Below are 17,424 nucleotides of genomic sequence, written 5' to 3' on the forward strand. Positions count from 1 at the left end.
GTTTCAGATTAATGATGTGGCATTTAGCACGAGTGACTCCACTGTGGTTTGGTTTGGTCTATTGGGGCCTAGTGCAGGAGTTTAGTCCAAAATAGTGGCCTCCTATAATTTTTGATTAACATATATTATGATGTACTTTAGTAATATAGAAATTATCTTTTCACATCCCGTTCCTAAAAACATATGTGTTATCTTCCCTTCCCTACAAATAATAATGTTAACAAGGAGCTTATTTTGGTGTCATGTTTGGTGTTCCCAAGACCACCCCTAGGTTTGCTGATGCACTAGGAGGACTTACAGAGCTCAGCATACAGTTGTACTCATGACTATGACTTTTTATAGCACAGTGATACAAAGCAAAGTCAGCAAAGGGAAAAAGTGTGTGGCCAAAGTCTAGGGGAAGCTAGGCACAAGCTTCCAGGAGTCCCGTCCCAGTGGAGTCACATAAATGAGATTATCTTGCACCAAGTTATGACAACACATGGGAAGTGCTACCTCCTTGGGAAGTTGATTAGACACTCAGTGCCCAGTGCTATTTTTGGAGACTGGTCCCATAGGCATCCTCTGCCTAGCACCTACCTAAAGTCCAGACTCTCAGGAGGAAAGTAGGTGTTCACCATAAATCACATTGTTTGTACAAGCAGTGTAGGCACAGTCAGCCACGTTACGGTGTTGGGAACCCTCCCCAAATCTAAGTTCTCAGATGCCAGCCAAGGGCCAAACTTGTAAGTAGGCCTTTTGAAGAACAGCAGTGAGGTCTGCTGTGTTAACACTTTTCTACGTGGTTGCCTACATTCTGGCGTAGTTAAATATATAATCCTTTCCATATGTTTAAGACTAGTCTTCTTTACTTAGCATTACACTGCATGGCTTGAATAGTAACAGAGTTGGTGCTTGGGTAAAATAAGTGGGGAAATCCATACTGTGTTATATCAGTCAGGAGCGGTGAGGTTAGCTGAGGTAACAAACAGTCACCGAAGCTCAGTGAAATGTATTTCTCACATTCACCACGCATCCTATGGAGGTTGGCTGGGACTTTATATGTTGTCCTCACTCCATACCCAGGCCTGGAGCAGCTGCCACCTGGGATGTTGCCTGTCGCTTAGCAGAGGGGAAGGAGAGGAGGTGGTGAAGCCAGTGTGGGCTCACTCCCAATTCAGTGGCCAAAGCAAGTCACACGGTCACACCTCCCTACAAGGGAGCAGAAAAGTGTGGTCCTACTGTATTTGTTGGAAGGAGACTGAAGTTCCTGGTGGGAAAACATAAACACTACTACATATTTCTCTCTGAATTTTTTTTTTTTCTCAAGACACAACGAGACATCTCTAGATTTCTCTCTGAATCAAGTTATTAAACCTTTCAGCATTTGAAATCTTTAAATATGTAACTGAGCATCAGAGTATTATATTCTTTCTGCACCTTCTCCCGTAGGCAAACAATCTTCATCTCAGAACACTCATTAGAGTATTTTGGTCTAATGAAAGGAGAAGCTAATTTCAAAGCCCTGGCCACTTGCATTGCACCTTCACACTGTTTACTCCTTGACCTTTAAACTAAAGACATCATAAAGCTAGGAAGATGTTTTGATGGCAAAGAATAAATGCTTATGAGAGGCGTATTCTGCAGCAGAAGTGTGACCTCAGTAACTGAAGCTGTAATTGGTAGCAGGGGTATAACTAAGGCTTTGGGGCCTCCAAAATCAGATGCTCCATGGTGATTATTCTTTTTCTCTTTCATTTACTTAATTTTTGTTCGTTAAGGGTAAACTAGCTAGGATCAAGAGAAGGCTGAATTTCAAAGCTCTTTGACTCCAATTCTAAGATGGAATGATTTGGGGACTCAAAAATAGGAACTGGGCATAAAACCCACACTCTACTTTGTATACTTTCTATACTTTTTGTTAAAGTCACCGAATTGCTCACAGAACAATTCTATAACACTGAGGGTGTCATAGAGCACCAGGCATTAATCTAAAGAGTATTGTAAATGGTGCTTCTCAAACTAGTTGACATAAAGAAGTAGGTTTTTTGTTTTGTTTTCATTTCCAGTCTTTCGTGACCACCACTGCTTTTGTAAAATACAAAATCCTGTGCTTGGAGGTTGTGGCGATGAGAGATTGCTGTAAGAGGTTCTCAATGTTTAGTCTCTATTTCTGTCCTTACATCACGGTCAGTAGCAAACAGTTGGCACCATTTCCTGGACTTCACTTTAAAAAGCCTTGCTAAGTACGGCTGATAACCACAGTTAAACCATTTCTTCCCGGTGCTCAGGTGTATGTTGGCATGAGGTGTTCTAACAGCATACTGACTGAGGAGGTTAAAGAGTCCCCCAGGCCTAAGACACCTGGTTGCCACTGGACTCAAAAGCTACCACGGGGTCTAAATTCAGCCCATCTATATCTGACATTAACACGTAACGAAGTGTGGCTTCCAGTGTATATGGAGTTCAGTATATGTAAAAGCTACTAGCACATGACACCAACACAAAAACATGTAACAATACAAACCAAATGCTGCTTTGCATTTTAGAACACTTTAAGGGGAAAAATATGATTCAATAATCCAACTGGCTGAACACATTCAAAGAGTTAACATTACGTAATTTCTCTCCCCTGCTCCTCTCTCCACCTCAGCACTCAAGTCATTCCCAGACCTTACTGTTGAAATTATTTAATAGACCAAATATGCAGTTAGACAGTACGTAGACTAAGCATGATGCCCTAGGCTGCCTTGACGTGGAAGAATGCATCGTTTCAGCAACTTAGCATTCCTTTTTTCCTTCTTACACTATCATATGGAGTCATGTTTCCTTATGTTGTAGGCGTCTGCACTCATCCTGTTATCTGAGTTTTCCTTGCATCCTGGACTCTAGTTTTGAGGAGTTCTCTGTTGTTTATCATGTTATATTTTTCTTTGGCTATGAGTTCTAGTAGGCAGGATCTTCTGTTGTTCATCTCATGACTTTAGTCTTCTTAGTGTCTTCATTAAGTTTGTTCATTCTCAAGATCATTATTGCAGGTGACATTCATGATGCTTTCCTGTCTTAGTAACGGACAGCCTTCTGGTCGGTGGAGACACTCATTAATGCTGAATAATCTCCCTCTTTCCCCTGTTGGCAATCATTTTGGACTGTTTTAGAGTTGTTTGCTGAGAATTAAAATGTTACCATCCTATTTAAAGCAAACAAACAAAATCTGACTTTGCTAATTAACTGTTAAAATCATGATATCCTTCATCCACCTCAAAATAATCCAGCTGTAAGATGTTTAGTATTTTCTTTATATTTGTTAATGTAGGATATGGTTATAATTTTTCTCCCTGGTGAGCAATGTATAGGTACCTTTAAGTGGAGACTCCAAGACCCGGCATAGTGCGAGAGATGCCCAGTGAATGTGGGGAGGGCCGTCAGGGTCCCCCGATACAAATTCCCTAACAGCTAAAGCGCTGTTTACATTTGGAAATTTTCTGCTTCCACTGGAGTGATCTTCAAAAAAGGAACTTAAGCCCGTTATCGTTTCATCTGTCCTTTTTCGTATCACAGAGATTTCCCCATTAAGGAAAGAAGTCTGACCTGTTTCTCAGACTCGTACTTTGTGCCCAGTTGCCCTGTGCAAATTTCATAGTCGTTTGCCGTTCTTAGATGGGATGGCTCCCCCATCCCCACTCCTGTGTTTAACCTTGTGATTATTAAAAAAAAGAAGACCAAGAAAAGAGGGATGGAGCAAATGAGTACTGAAGCCATCTCTGTCGACTCTGTCTTAAGGTGACTTGCAAGCTCTCGACATTGCCACTCCTGCGGTGTCCCATTAAGCAGGCTGTTCCCTGGTGTCCCATCAGGGTGCTAATTTTTTTTAACAGAAAAAAAATTTAGTCTCAGAATTTGGTAGAATAATGGCATTTCAGAATGCAAATGCCTCTATTTTGATGAATCCTATCCAGTCTTTCCCACGACATAGCCCTTGACTCTCTACCTGTTCTAACAGGTTAGAAAAAAAAGAACTTCTCTACTGAAATGCAGATAAATACACCTACGCTAAGGCTAATGTCACTTAAATGGTTCATTTGTAAAAATGTTTTGATTTCAGTGGGACTTCCTGAAACATAATGTGAAAGTTAAAAGTTGCTGTTAGAATGGAATTTAAAATAAGAGAATGAAATGAAGACTTTGGAAAGTCCTCAGGGGGGCCTGTGCTGTTCTCCGTCTGGGGGAGTTACGGCAACGGAGAGGGCGGTGGCAGTTGGCAGTTCTGCCTACGTGTGGTTATCCGTTTCCTGGTCCTGTGAACTAAACGAAAAGCCATGTGTTCATTATGACATGGCCTAAAAAGTCTCCCTGACTCCCTGGAAACCAATCTTGTAATTATTTATTCCGTTTTTTGTTGGCCTGAGTTTTAAAACCCCTATCTCCTCTGCCCTCAGCATTAAGACAGGTATCTATATTGTGTGATGATTTTTCTCCCAGAGCTGAAGTTATGGCAGATCTTTACAAGTGTATCTGTTCCCATTGCACCTTTTTGAAGTATCTGTCAAGGTCCTTTCTTCCTTTGGAAAAGTAGGTAATGGTAGTGGACATTCGGTTAATTAAGAAAGAGTTTTAGAGGAGACTGTCCAGAAGCAAAGCTGACCAGGGCTTGTAACCCTAGGACTGGAAGCACCCAGGATCCCTAAACCACTTAGAGTGTCTGCGTCTTGCTCTGCCTTCCTTTCTGAAGGATGTAGCACAGCCCAAGGTTAATTAACTAATGGGCTTTGAGCTCTGGAAGCCCAGACAAATATAAGATAATCTTATGATCAGATACTAGTAGAGTGTGAAATCAGTTACAGTTTCAGTGTGAAATGGGATTTGTAAAGTGTGCTTTTTATCCCTGTTTGCAGAATTTTATTAAATTAAAGCGGTGTCTATATAGCAACACATATGGATGGATACGCACTGTAAAACAGTACAGTTGTAACATATCTTAGGACGTAGATTTGGTCTAGGGGGCTCTGATGAGGGAAGCTGATCTTTCTGTTCTTTGCTTTGGAGGAGGGTATGGAAAAGACAAAACAATGCCATTTACTGGGAAGCAAGGTAAAACAGGATAATTTCCTTCTATTTGAGTTGATAGGTAGGTAGTTTGAAGATAGATGTACCTAGTAATATTTATTTTTACAAGTAGCAACCTCTTTCAGAGTGATCTAAAAATACGTTTTTCTGCTTTGTAAACGAAAAGGAACAGGGAAAAGACAATCACTCCAAACTCTAACCCAAACCACTAAGCACACCTCGTTCACAGCAGGCACTTCCTGTTGTTTGCTAAACATTCAGAAGGAGTGAGCCCTGCCATTCTGTCTTTGTGTTTCGTAGGGTTTTCACTTTCTTCTGTGGAGGAAGATGGTGTTCGAAGGCTCTACGTGAACAGTGTGAAGGAAACCGGTTTAGCTTCCAAGAAAGGTAAGTCAAGGAGTATCCTGTTTGCCTTTTGGGTTTCTCTAGCTGGTGGATGAGAAAGATATGTCCAAAGGATTCATGTGTAAAGAGTATTGGAACATTGTCTCTCTTGAAAACCCTTCCAGGAAATATGGATTTTCTTCCATTAACTTAGGTGTGCAAGAAATGTCACACTCTTGGATTTTAAATCTGATTCTGAGCCCATTTCCATGGGGCGGGTGGGGAATTCCATTCTAATTATAGGTGGTCGTCCTTCTCCATCTCCTAGGGCGTGGAGTTCCTGGGGGATCTTTCTGGAGCAGAGCACGGGAGAAGACCCCTCCGTGCTTGTGTCCACACTGGTCCAAGTTGACATTGGCCATTACTTGAGCCTGCAGAGCTCCGTCAAACCAGATGTTCTGTTGCTTCCATTCCTGGAGGAATATTTGCAGAAGTTGAGAATGTAGGGACCCAAGATTCAGCCTTCCTCCCCCTCCCTGTGCCACATCCTGCCTTTTCCTTTCGGCCCTAAAAGGGCTCATAATGTCATAATGCAGTTTGGGCTACCTGTGGAACCCTAACTCTCCATCTTCTTTCTAAGAGAATCATTTCAACCTAGATTCCTTGTTCACTGTGTTAGATTTTTAGGGCTACCATAATAAATGATCACAAACTGGGCGGCTTAAAACGAAAGAAATTTATCCTGTCATAGTTCAGGAGGCCAGAAGTCTGAACTGAAGGCATTGGCAGGATTCATTCCTCTAGAACCTCCGAGGGAAGAATTGTCTCATACCTCTTCCTGGCTTCTGGTGGCTGCCGGCAATCCTGGGCATTCCTTGGCTTGTGGCTGTATCCGTCCAATCTCTGCCTAACGTCACACGGCCGCCTTCCCTGTGTGTTTTCCTGTCTTGACATGGCCTCCTTATAAGAACACTGACCACTGGATTTAGGATTCACTCTAAATCATTATGAGTTCATTTTAACTTAATTATTATCTGCAATATTATATAATTATAATACAATTATTATAATATATAATTATACCTGCAATATATATCTACTCCCATTTCCAAAGAAGGTCACATCCTGACATTCTGGGTAGACATGAATTTGGGGGGACACTATTAAACCCACTGTACTCACCATGAACCAAAGGGACAGGTAGGTGGGGCTTGGAATCCACCTCTGTTTCTTTCTTCCTGCTGTGGAATGTGTAGTTTCATCCAGGCAGTGACAAAATAATACCTGTTGAATGTGAAAGACCAACACATCTGGGCCAGTTGTGCCTAGAGGTAGTTACTTGCATCAGTTTTGCTAAGGACCACTGGATAGATCAGCTCGGGGGAACGATCGACTGCTGGTCTTCAACACCTCCTTTTGTGTTTGGGTGCAGCTTAGTTCTGGGTGGTTTGTGGCTTGCAAGCTACCCGTGTGGGTTATTTTGCCCTGTGCTGTAAACATTGGAGAAGCACAACCCGCAGACTTGGCTGTGTACAGAAGGGGCAAAGGTGTGACAAATGGGAAATAAAGTCAAAATAATTTATCTGCTGCTAAGTGTCATGGAGAAAGATTTTCCTTCCCCATTTTCTAGGCCATAGGCAGCCTGGGGCCAGAGTCTGACACATTCAGTGAGCTGTATCTCAGCTAAGAACAGAGATGACAGGGTTTATTCCCCTTCAAACCCAAAGACTGATCTTTATCTCTTGCAGCACTATGAGTGTGCCAGTGGTGTGGCACGGGGGTGGGGAATCTGCCGCCCTGGTTTCAGTCACATCCTGTTTTAGTTCTTTGCATCTGAGAACCCTGGTGTTAGATGAAAATGAACGGTCGAACGGTCGTCTGCACCAGCCCGGTTGCCCCGTAGAGCACTGTTCTCAACAGAGGCGAGAGCGGTGCCCATTTTGTCTTCCTGGACCACAAACAAAGATATTTGGGGTATTTTATGTTAAATTTAGCCTTTAAATGAAGACCCCTCCCCACCACCCCACAATGGAGAGCTTGCTATGCATCAGACAGCCTCTTTGTGGATATGATTATAAAATCTCCTTCTCCAGCTTCTGTCAGTCTGTCTCCTCCTCCAGCTTCTAGATTTTGCCTGATTCTTCTTTCTAGCTGGCTTTTGATGTCCATCGTATTATAACAGCTCAGTCTTTTTCTTTTCCAGATTCACTACTTCCAAGTTTTTCAACCATTCATTAGAACATCAAATACAACTCTGGTCATTGCCTGTGGGACACAAGGTGCCACTGTCCCTGTTAAAATGATCAGAATGTGGTGCAGCCAGGGAGAGTTTAGTGGAACGCAGCTCAATTGAATCTGAATATCCTGTTTGTATTAATTCAGCCTAAGTTTGGTTTTCTATTCTTGTTAGCCACATTGGGCTTTTGGCTTATAACAAGCTGATGGTTAAGCCCCAGAGTCACTGTCCTACTCACTCCCCTCCACACATAGACTGCTTGCAGTTGGACCTCACGTTGGCTGTACTTGTAGAACTGACTTTTTGAACCTAAGTGTGTTATTTTACACTTACTGCTTTCCCACTTGGGCATGTTTGTTTTGGCCCATCATTCTACTCTTGGAGTCATCTCAGAGTTATTTGTTGTCATTTTAGTTTTTTCCTTATGGTTACATGGGACGGAGCCCAGTCAAGAAAGGAGTGTGTCACTTTACTCTGGATTACTTGGATATGTCACACAACTTGTCTGTGGTCATCTAGGGATTGTTTCTGAGCAGGCTATGATTTTCTGTTAGAAAGAAAAGTTTTCCTCTTTCTTCTACCAAATATTAATAACAAGAGTTGACATCTATTGAATGTCTTCTGCATTCCAAGGGCTGTGCTAAGAGTTTTACGTGGATTATTTTGTTTAATCTCCTTTAACCCATTTATCCCTTTTACATATGAGGAAACTGAGGCTGGGGGAGCTTCAGTGCCATGCCCACAGTGACAGAGGAGGCTGTGACAGAGAGACCCTGACGAGGCACGTTGTTGCTCACAACTGTTAGGCATCGTTATTCGTCCTGGGAAAACTCAGGCAGGCAGCCCCCTGTAGCAGTTTGCTAGGGCTGCCGGGACAAACACACACTGGGTGGCTTCAAACAACAGCAGTGTATTTTCTCGCATTCCTGGGAGAAGCCAGAGGTCTCAAATCAAGGTTTCCAAAGGCCGTGCTGCCTTCGAAGGCCGAGGAGAATCCTTTCTTGCCTCTTCCAGTTTCTGGTGGTTCCAGAAGTTCGTTGGCTGGTGGCTGCGTCACTCCAATCTCTGCCTCCATCTCCACACAGCCTTCTCCTTTCTTGGTCTCTGTTCTGTGCGTCTCTGGCAAGGACATTTGTCCGTGGGCCCATAGATAATCCATCGTGATCTTATCTCAAGATCCTTAACTTCATTATAACTAGAAAGATCTTTTTTCCAGATATGTCTATGTTCACAGTTTCTGGGATGTAGACATATGTTTTTGGGGGACCACAACGTACTTCACGCTCCTACTCTGCCAGTCGTATAAACCTATAACTTCTTTTTTAAAAAAAACTCATAGATGTTTTGGTTTTTAAGTCTGTTTCTCCTTATATTACTTCCCTAATATCTAACCAAAAAGGACGGTCTCCAAGAGAACACTTAAACAGAAAACAAAGAACAAAAAAAAAAAAAATCCTGTTTTTCACATGTAGAAATTTTATATTTTAATTCAAATATTGTGGTGCCAAAATCTTTTACCTCCCAAAATTGTGCCTCTGATAGGGAGGAAAACATTCTCATTTCCATTTCATTCCCTTCCCACCCATAATGTTTCTTGGAGTATTTCATGATAGAAAATTGATTTCAAATATTTTGGAAACCCGAATCAGGACAGCCAGGGCGTGTGACTCAGTGAAGTTGGGAAGTGAGAACTTCTCTGTAGAATCATTTTTTCTGCAGAATTCGGGTGGAATGTGTGGATGCCTGAGGGGCCAGGTCACTTCTCATTTCCGCAATTCCTCGTTTGTCTTTGCCATTCGCTCACTTCCTCTTTCCAGTTTGTTCTTCTACATTAGTGTACAAAATAAGAAGTTGGACTCCCTTTCCCTTCCTAGCTGAAAGAATACGTTAGTGCCTTTCGTGTTCTTCCCCAACCTCTCCCTTTCTCGAGCTGTGCAACGTCCTTTGAATATGGGTTTGAACGGCGCCCGCATCTCAGCTTCCTGTTCTTCTAGGCTGGGCTTGTTTGTGGCTGTTCCTTTGTGTCTCAAACTTTGGCAATTTCCCAGCATGCTTTGCAAAAGTAGCAAACCCTTTGGGGACCAAAAGATATTCACCCCAAGATCCTGATGTAGTTAAAAGGGGGCGGGGGAAGGGCAAAAATGATCCCACTGGGCTCTGTAAACTGTCATCTCTAAATGTATTTGGAGTCGACAGCCTCACTTCCGTAGCTGTAGCCAGAGGAAACGCATTGCATTTTGATCCCATAGAAATGATCAGTAGACATTAACTGGCTGTGCCACAAGTGTTCACTAGCACGAGCACCCACAAAACATGCTGATCGCAATAATCAGAGACACTTCCATTTTTTCCCATCAAAATTATAGGAAGGTAGCCAGAATTAGCATGTGTGAAGAGAAGCTGGCAGATGCTTGGAACACATCGCTTGAAGAAGGAATAAATTAGTTTGATTGATGTGTTGGGGACAGGCTCAGCGTGCTGTAACCTCCAAATCTAGAACCTTCCAAACCTTCTGAACCTGAGGCTCACGTGACTCTCCGACGATCACATTTGAGCACTGCAGCCTGTTTGCTGCAGCAGCACCTGCGGCTGTGAGTCCCACAGCAGGAGAGCTTGGTGTGCCCTTTTACAGAAGAGCTTCTGAGCTGTTGTGTTCTGATCGTGCGTGTAAAATTAAAAATTTTCCATCTTGCGTTGGCAGGTCTGAAAGCAGGAGATGAGATTCTTGAGATCAATAATCGCGCTGCAGGCACCCTCAACTCATCTATGCTCAAAGATTTCCTCTCGCAGCCCTCCCTGGGCCTCCTGGTGAGGACCTACCCTGAGCTGGAGGGAGGAGCGGAGCTGCTGGGGAGCCCGCCCCACCGAGTGGACGGCCCCGCAGACCTCGGCGAGAGCCCCCTCGCCTTCCTCACCAGCAACCCAGGTATGTCTGTGCAGGGTGCTGGGGGCGCGTCTGAGCTTGGTTCGGCCACGACTGGGGAAGTTTGTCACGCAGCTTGCATGTTTTGGTGGACTTCTTTGGTCTGGCAGGTGGTGTTAAAATGTGTGATCGAGATGGGCTGATTACTACCCTGTGCTTCCTGTTGAAATTCAAAGCGGCAGGAAATGTTTTTTCTCAGGAATAACAAATCTACTTGTCACCTATGGAAAGCTTGATAATGCTTCTGCTATTTGTCATTTTGGAGAAAGGCGAGTGGTTAGAGGCCACTGTCTGTTGGCTGTGGATAGATTTGGAGACCCAGAAGTGTGGGAGTCATGTAAGATGCTGAGACTCTGAGTCCTACCCTGCCTTCCCTGTCACCATCCCCCCAACCACCAGCCCAGCTCTCCCTGCTGCGTAGGGGAAGGACATGAGTTGGCGTGCCTGGAGTGGAAATGCAGGCACAGCTCTTGTTTGCTCTGTTTGTCTCTTGGGCTCTTCCAACCCAAAGTCTGAACCTCAGCCCATCAGTGGAGCCCCCTGCCCTACTCCACTGCGCTCTTCCTCCCTTCCCCCTCCCTCTGGCAACTGGGGCTCATTCTAATAGAAGCCTCTGTGATGCCACCTGCCTTTTGAAGTCTTCTTGGGACCCCACAGAGTTAGCTCACTCCTCTGGGCCCCAATGACCTTGCGAATGTGACTTCCATGTGGGTCTAATCATATTAAACAATTTTTACTTGCATGCGTCTTTCTTTCTCCTGAGTTTGTTTCCTGGGCCTGGGTTCATGTTCCTCGTCTCCCTGGCTCTTTGCACGTGGTTGGTTCCACAAGTGACCCGTTCTTGTTCAGTGAGAGCGAGTGAACGAGCAAACAAATGAACAGCGTAGATTGCTGTCACCGATTTCTCCACGACTGGGTTCTACGGTTCGGGTTGATTTAGTAACGGTTTTGTAATTATTTTCTCTTTGCAAAGCTTGGGTTAAAAAAAAATAAAAGAGCCTTCTGGTTCAAAACCTGAGTTGTCTGAGTTGTAGGTAGTTGGGTGTTCTTGCCCTGCCATTGTTGTCTCTCAAATTATTTTCTGAAGCTTGGATGATTGAGGAAGCAGAAGCTCTGTGAGAGTTCATTCTTTTGTTCAGTGGCTCCCTGGAAGAATTTGACAAACTGAAGCTTCAGAGAATTGATTGTTCTTGGTTATTGTTGACTTCCTCGATTCATTCTATCATTGTGGTACCCACACAGTAATCAGATTTTTAAAAAAGTGCCTCTAGTGAGTTGTGTACCCTTAATAAGGGGGAATTCAGACTTCAAGGGCTGTTCTTTTATGCGACCACAAGATGGCAGGCTAGATCCCCTAAAACGCAGTTCACACAGCTGTTTCTGTAATATGGCTTCGAATGAGACATTATGTTGGGTTAGACTATTTAAAGATTTGATAAGCTTGGACATACATGCTATAAGCAACAATGTGTTTTCAAGTTTATTTGTTTTCTTTTTTTCTGTCTGAACTCTTCCTCTGGGTTAATACATAAAGCAGAGGTTGGCAAACTACAACCCGCAGACCAAAACCAGCCTAGTGCCTGTTTTTGCAAATAAAGTTTTATTGGGTCACAGTCTGGCCCATTCATTTACTTCTTGTCTCTGGCTGCTTTCCTACCGCACCGGCAGAGTTGAGTAGTTGTGACGAGGACTTAAGGTGTTCAAAGCCAAAAATATTTACTCTCTCTGACCTTTGTAGATAAAGTTTGCTGTCCCCTGATGTACAGCATGATTAAAACTGCTCACAATTTGTTCCTTTAAAAGACAGTCATTGTTAATGTTTTGGTCTATTTCTCTCTTCTTTTAAAAAATTTCTGTACACGTGTATATACATGTACATATGTATGGATTTGTTTGGAAATTAATTAAATTTTTAAATTACAAATGCACTTGTATATGTGTTTCTGTTTTAGAAAAATCTAAGTGTTTCTGTAAATGCAGTTGCTGTCCTGTGTTTTCCGTGGTGGGTTTTAAACTAAACCACTGACCTTTCCACCCTGTTACATGTCATCTCCTCCAGACCAGTCAGCTTTGGAAGCTGTGTGCTCAATCCACTGAACCTGCTATTGTTTACAACACATTAAAACTGCAGCTTTAGTGGAATCGTCTCTAGAAAATTTATTCATCCCTTTGTTTTTTCCCAATTAAATGGTCGTCATAACTTGGAAGTGACATTTGTTAAGTATTTACTGTGTGCCAGGCATCGAACTAGATGCTTAAAGTGTAACGATGACTATGACACAATTCTGTCCTTGAATGTACATTTTAGTGTTGTTCTTTGTGTTTTAATTGCCTTATGCTTTCATATTTTGCAATGGTCAAAAATCCATCCAAACGAAGTCTGCTTGGTCAAGCTAGGAAATCAAACTGATTCAAGAATAAAGCATGATAGTAAAATTGTATTGTTGGTTTTCTTGTAAGGTTTCTAAATTAGCTTCAAAATTTGTAAATTCCAGAAGAATTCTCCAATACTCTGGGCAAGTAGCAGCCCGGGGAGAAGGCCCTCAGGCTCCCCGCCTGGGTCTCTGCCTGCCTTCTGGTTGCTTCCACTTCCTGGCCCCCCTTAGCAGTGGAAGGTAAAGAGGAGGCAAGTAAACAGGATACAGTCCCCTGAAGGATTGCTCCATGATGAGGCAGACAGAAGGCAGTATGCACAGACAGCTGCAGTTATAACAGAAGAGAAAACAACTGAGAAAATTTGTACAATGGCAGGCTGGACTGTAACCGCCATCTAAATTTAGAAGTAACTAAAAATAAGAAACATCCTGAGTGGTGGTTTGAGGTTTGATGCAGTGACTGTGTTAAGGTGGGTGTTTGGCAACCTTGAGAGAGGGCCCTGCCCTGTCTCGGGGACCCTGGGGGCCACGTGAGCACTGGCTGGTGCCCGCCTGCTGGAGGCTGGTGCAGCCGAGCCCCTGCTGTCCTGCTGGCCGCAGCCTCCCTGGAGAATGACTGAAGTATGTGATTAGCTTTCAAAGTAGGATGATTTCTGAACCCCTTTCTCACAGAGAGGTTTGGTTCTTCCATGTAAAAGCATCACAGCCTAGTGGCTAAGAGTAGGCTCTGGAACCAGGTTCCTTGAGACTAAGTTGGTTTTGATGTTCATTAGCTTCAGGACCACGAACAGGTCATGCCTAATCTCTCTGTGCCCCAGTGTCCTCCTATAAAATGGGGATAATACCACACTCCCATCTCCCTAAGGGGCTGTGAGGATTCAATGAGTTACGAAAATAAAGTGTTTAGAATAGTACCTGGTAAGTGCTCAATAAATGGTTTGTACCTGAAGCTAGTCTCTTACGGGGGACATGAGAATTCTCTGCCTGTGACCAAATGTTGCTCCTCTTCAATCCATTCATGGCCCTCGATTCTATCTCATTCTGCGAGGGGTGAATTGTCTGATAACTAAGCTTATAAATTATACCTTGTTAGCTGGGCATGGTGCCACTCGCCTGTAGTCTCAGCTACTCAGGAGACTAAAGCAGGAGGATCCCTTGAGCCCAGGAGTTTGAGGCTGCACTGAACTATGATTGCACCTCTGTACTCCAGCATGGGTGACAGAGCGAGACCGTGTCTCTCTAAAAAAATGGAAAAAAAAAAAATCAGTTGGATGAGTTACACCTTGTTTATATCTTACTTTACCAAATGGAAAGAAATGAATTCTTTAGTGTAGACTGCTGAGGTTCGTGATTCACCTAGTCTGGGATGGGGTCTGAGTGTGCATTTGTTGCGGTTGCTTGAAAATCCTTGGGTGATTCTGATGTGCAGGTAGGGTTGGGACCCACGACCTTAGGTCACCAACTCTTCCTGGTTATTGATCCTCTTTTTTTCTGCCTTGGTGGTGATCCTGGTACAGACCACCGCCCGTGCCAGCAGAGAGGGTTCTTGATCTCCACACAAGAAGGACTTCAAACCCAGGGTCACATGTGAAGCAAAGAAATGTGTTAAACACAGAGTACAGAAAGTATAGTGCACTCTCAAAGGTGGTAGAGGGCAGACTGCTCCAAGAAGGAACAGTGCCACCTTAGGGTTAGGGTCTATCTTTTTATGCTAATCCCCAATAATACACTAAGCTGGGGTGGAGTATTCATGGGTTTTCTGGGAAAGGGGTAGAAAGTTCCTAGAACCAGGAACTCTCCCTTTTCTTAACCGTACAGGGTAACTTCCGGGAGTTGCTGCGGCATTTGTAAACTGTCACAGCACTGGTAGGTGTCATTTTTACTATGTCAGTGAAGGTAGTTCGTTTAGGGACATGGTCACCTCAACAGTGCACATGCCCCAATTAAAGGAATTCCCCCTTTTACCTTAGATAAAGATGTTGTGGCTAAAGTAAAATAGCTGAAGGGTCCCTGTTGGTACATTTATCTTAGCTAAGCATACTCACATTCCTGTAGCTTTCTTACCCTGTTGCCTTCTCCTTCTGACCCTGCCCTAACTGCCTACGAGGTATGTGACTGCTGTCTCAGTGGAATGATCAGATAATTAGAATGTTATGGTGACATGCAAACCTTCTGTAGTTTGTTGATCACATTTTGTGCTCTGCTTCACTGAGATTTTTGTGATGAAAATCTGTTGGTTCCTGGAGTACCTTCTCCATTCTCTTTTTCCTCAATGTACAGAGGAATTATGGTGGATGGGCTGCTCTGTTGGCTCAGAGAGCAAGGGGCTGCCCAAGTAGGGTCTCTCCTACGTGTTCTCTCTGAGACTCAGTTTCCTGTCCTTGGCCATTTGCCATCCGTAAGGTTCCTGTTGAAATCTTACCAGGGCTACTTTCTTCTCTTTCTTCTTTTTTTAAGCATTTGTTTTTGTACATACTGGTAGGAAAATGGGGGAAGGATGTCTAGGACAAAAAGATAGTTCCTTCGGTGACTGCTATAGATCCTTGAGTGAAGGGGAAGCTGGCGTAGGAAGTTACAAAACTGTGTTTGCGTGGTTTCCAAAAAGGCTCTCTCGTGTTCTTGTGTGATTTCTTTTGAATACTGATCTCATCTAGCACTATCAACATTTGGGGCCAGACAATTCTTTGTTGTGGGGAGCTGTCCTGTGCACTGGTGTTTATCGGTCTCCCTGCAAGCCGGTGCAAGACAGTAGCATGCACCCTCCCCCAAGTACTGCCAATCACACCTACCTTCAGACATTGCCCAATGTCCACTGGGCGGCAAAACCTCCCCCAGTTGAGAACCATTGGCCTAGTTTATTAGAAGGTACAGTTGTTTCACCCAGTTAGGGAAATATTTCAGGGAACATCTATATAGGAAGACAAAGCAAATCTAGATGTAAAATAATTTTTTAAAAAATTGTAAAGCATTTATTGAGAGAATTCCAACACAAATACCCTTTTATGGCTTTTTTTTCCCTTTGTGAAACAAGGGAAGAGCTAAGAAAAAGAAATGCAATTATACGAAAGTAAAAGTAATTATGCAAAACTGTAGCTTTTATGCAAGTTACAAGAATCATAGTTCAGGCAGCATCATTAGTGTCTTTCTGAGGCTTCAAACGCCTGTTTATCTCTCTTTCTTTTTAAGCTCTGTTATTAGGGCTCATGTTTATTTTATTTTTGTGGTGAATGCAGCTCTGCTGTATTGTCCCTAGAATTCCACTTGACCAGTTGGGGCAAAGCAGGTGCCTTGGTTTTACAATAACACTGCCAGAGCTCTGAGGACAGAAGCTGCTTCTTACTTGAAAAATGGTTATTCTTGCAGCTGAGCCGGGAGAAAGCTGAATATCTGTGGCTGACACCAGACCTGCAGCGTGTTAAAGACAATCGGGGCCAATGTTGTTGGAGAGTCAGACCCCTTGATAAGCTCCGGGCGCATCTGTGTGATGCTACGTGGAAGCCTGTGGTCTGGAGTCAGTCAGAGGTCCCCCCTGGAGGAAGTAGATTGAGCGGCGTTTGTTTAACAGGAAAGGCCCCTGTGATAACCATGAAAGCCTAAGGCTCCTTGATGCACTGTGAGGAATTCAGTGCCAAGCACGGACAGCTGCTTGTGCGGACAGGACGTGCTTCTGCGCAGTACCCGTGGAGCGTGAGCTTCTGTTTTGGTCTGATGTGCCGTGGAGAGTGCCTGGAGCTTGCTGCTGAAAACCGAAGGCAGTCAGGCGGCGAGGGGGAGCAGCAAGGGAAGAGGAACTGCACAGATTTATCTTCCCACAAACAAATATGGTGCAGGGCTTCCGACTCTCTGAAGTCTCACAGACAGATCCTCAGCAGCACATGGTCCTCTGTTTGTTTGTCGATAACACTCGGAGCCGCCGTGTGCGCCTGCTGACTGTGGGCGTGCCACGCCGCTGGTCACACAGCGATGGCCTGCTCTGCTGCCCTGCGGTGGCCGGGGTGGGGACGCCATCCGGATGACACCCGTCAAATCATGTGTGTGTGTGGGGAAATGCTTTGGAGATTAAGAGCCTCAATTGTTACATTTTTAACCATCATTAACATACCTTACATTTGACTTTCACAACAAGCCGACAGAATCAGTAACGCCTAAATCTACAGTTTTTATGGATTTTAAAATGTCTATAGGAGGCAAAAACACTGAGATTTTGCAAAATTTGACTGGAAAGAAGTTATTATTTGTCTAGCAAATTAAAGTTGTAATGTTTTCCCCTATAGTATATGTTTAGCTCTCCCCTCTTGTTTGTTTGTTGCTCTATAATAGTTCTGTTTTTGTTTTTTAGCTTTGTTGGAGGGGCAGGTGTTTCTGCTCCTCTTCTATGTTAGGGAGGTTTATATGGAATTCTTCTAATCATATAGTAGTAAAATGACTGCAAATCAAAATCAAATCCTAGCCTAAGAATTGAATTCCAGCTAGATGTCTTTCTTGGCCGTGTCTAACCTTTTTCTTGCAGTACCTCCTCA

General features: G+C 43.7%; 1 protein-coding gene across 9 annotated transcripts in view; it reads left to right on the forward strand.

Moving 5' to 3' along the window:
• Positions 1-17,424, forward strand: part of TIAM1 (TIAM Rac1 associated GEF 1) — a 353,935-nt gene that overhangs the window by 288,391 nt on the left and 48,120 nt on the right. For all 9 annotated transcript variants that reach the window (XM_069472356.1, XM_069472358.1, XM_069472361.1 and 6 more), the window contains 2 exons: positions 5,347-5,433; positions 10,308-10,532. In XM_069472356.1, coding sequence (XP_069328457.1) covers positions 5,347-5,433; positions 10,308-10,532 — 312 coding nt within the window. The remainder of the gene's footprint in view (positions 1-5,346; positions 5,434-10,307; positions 10,533-17,424) is intronic.

The sequence above is a fragment of the Eulemur rufifrons genome, chromosome 7 (genome assembly GCF_041146395.1).
Source record: "Eulemur rufifrons isolate Redbay chromosome 7, OSU_ERuf_1, whole genome shotgun sequence".
NCBI classification, from domain to species: domain Eukaryota; kingdom Metazoa; phylum Chordata; class Mammalia; order Primates; family Lemuridae; genus Eulemur; species Eulemur rufifrons.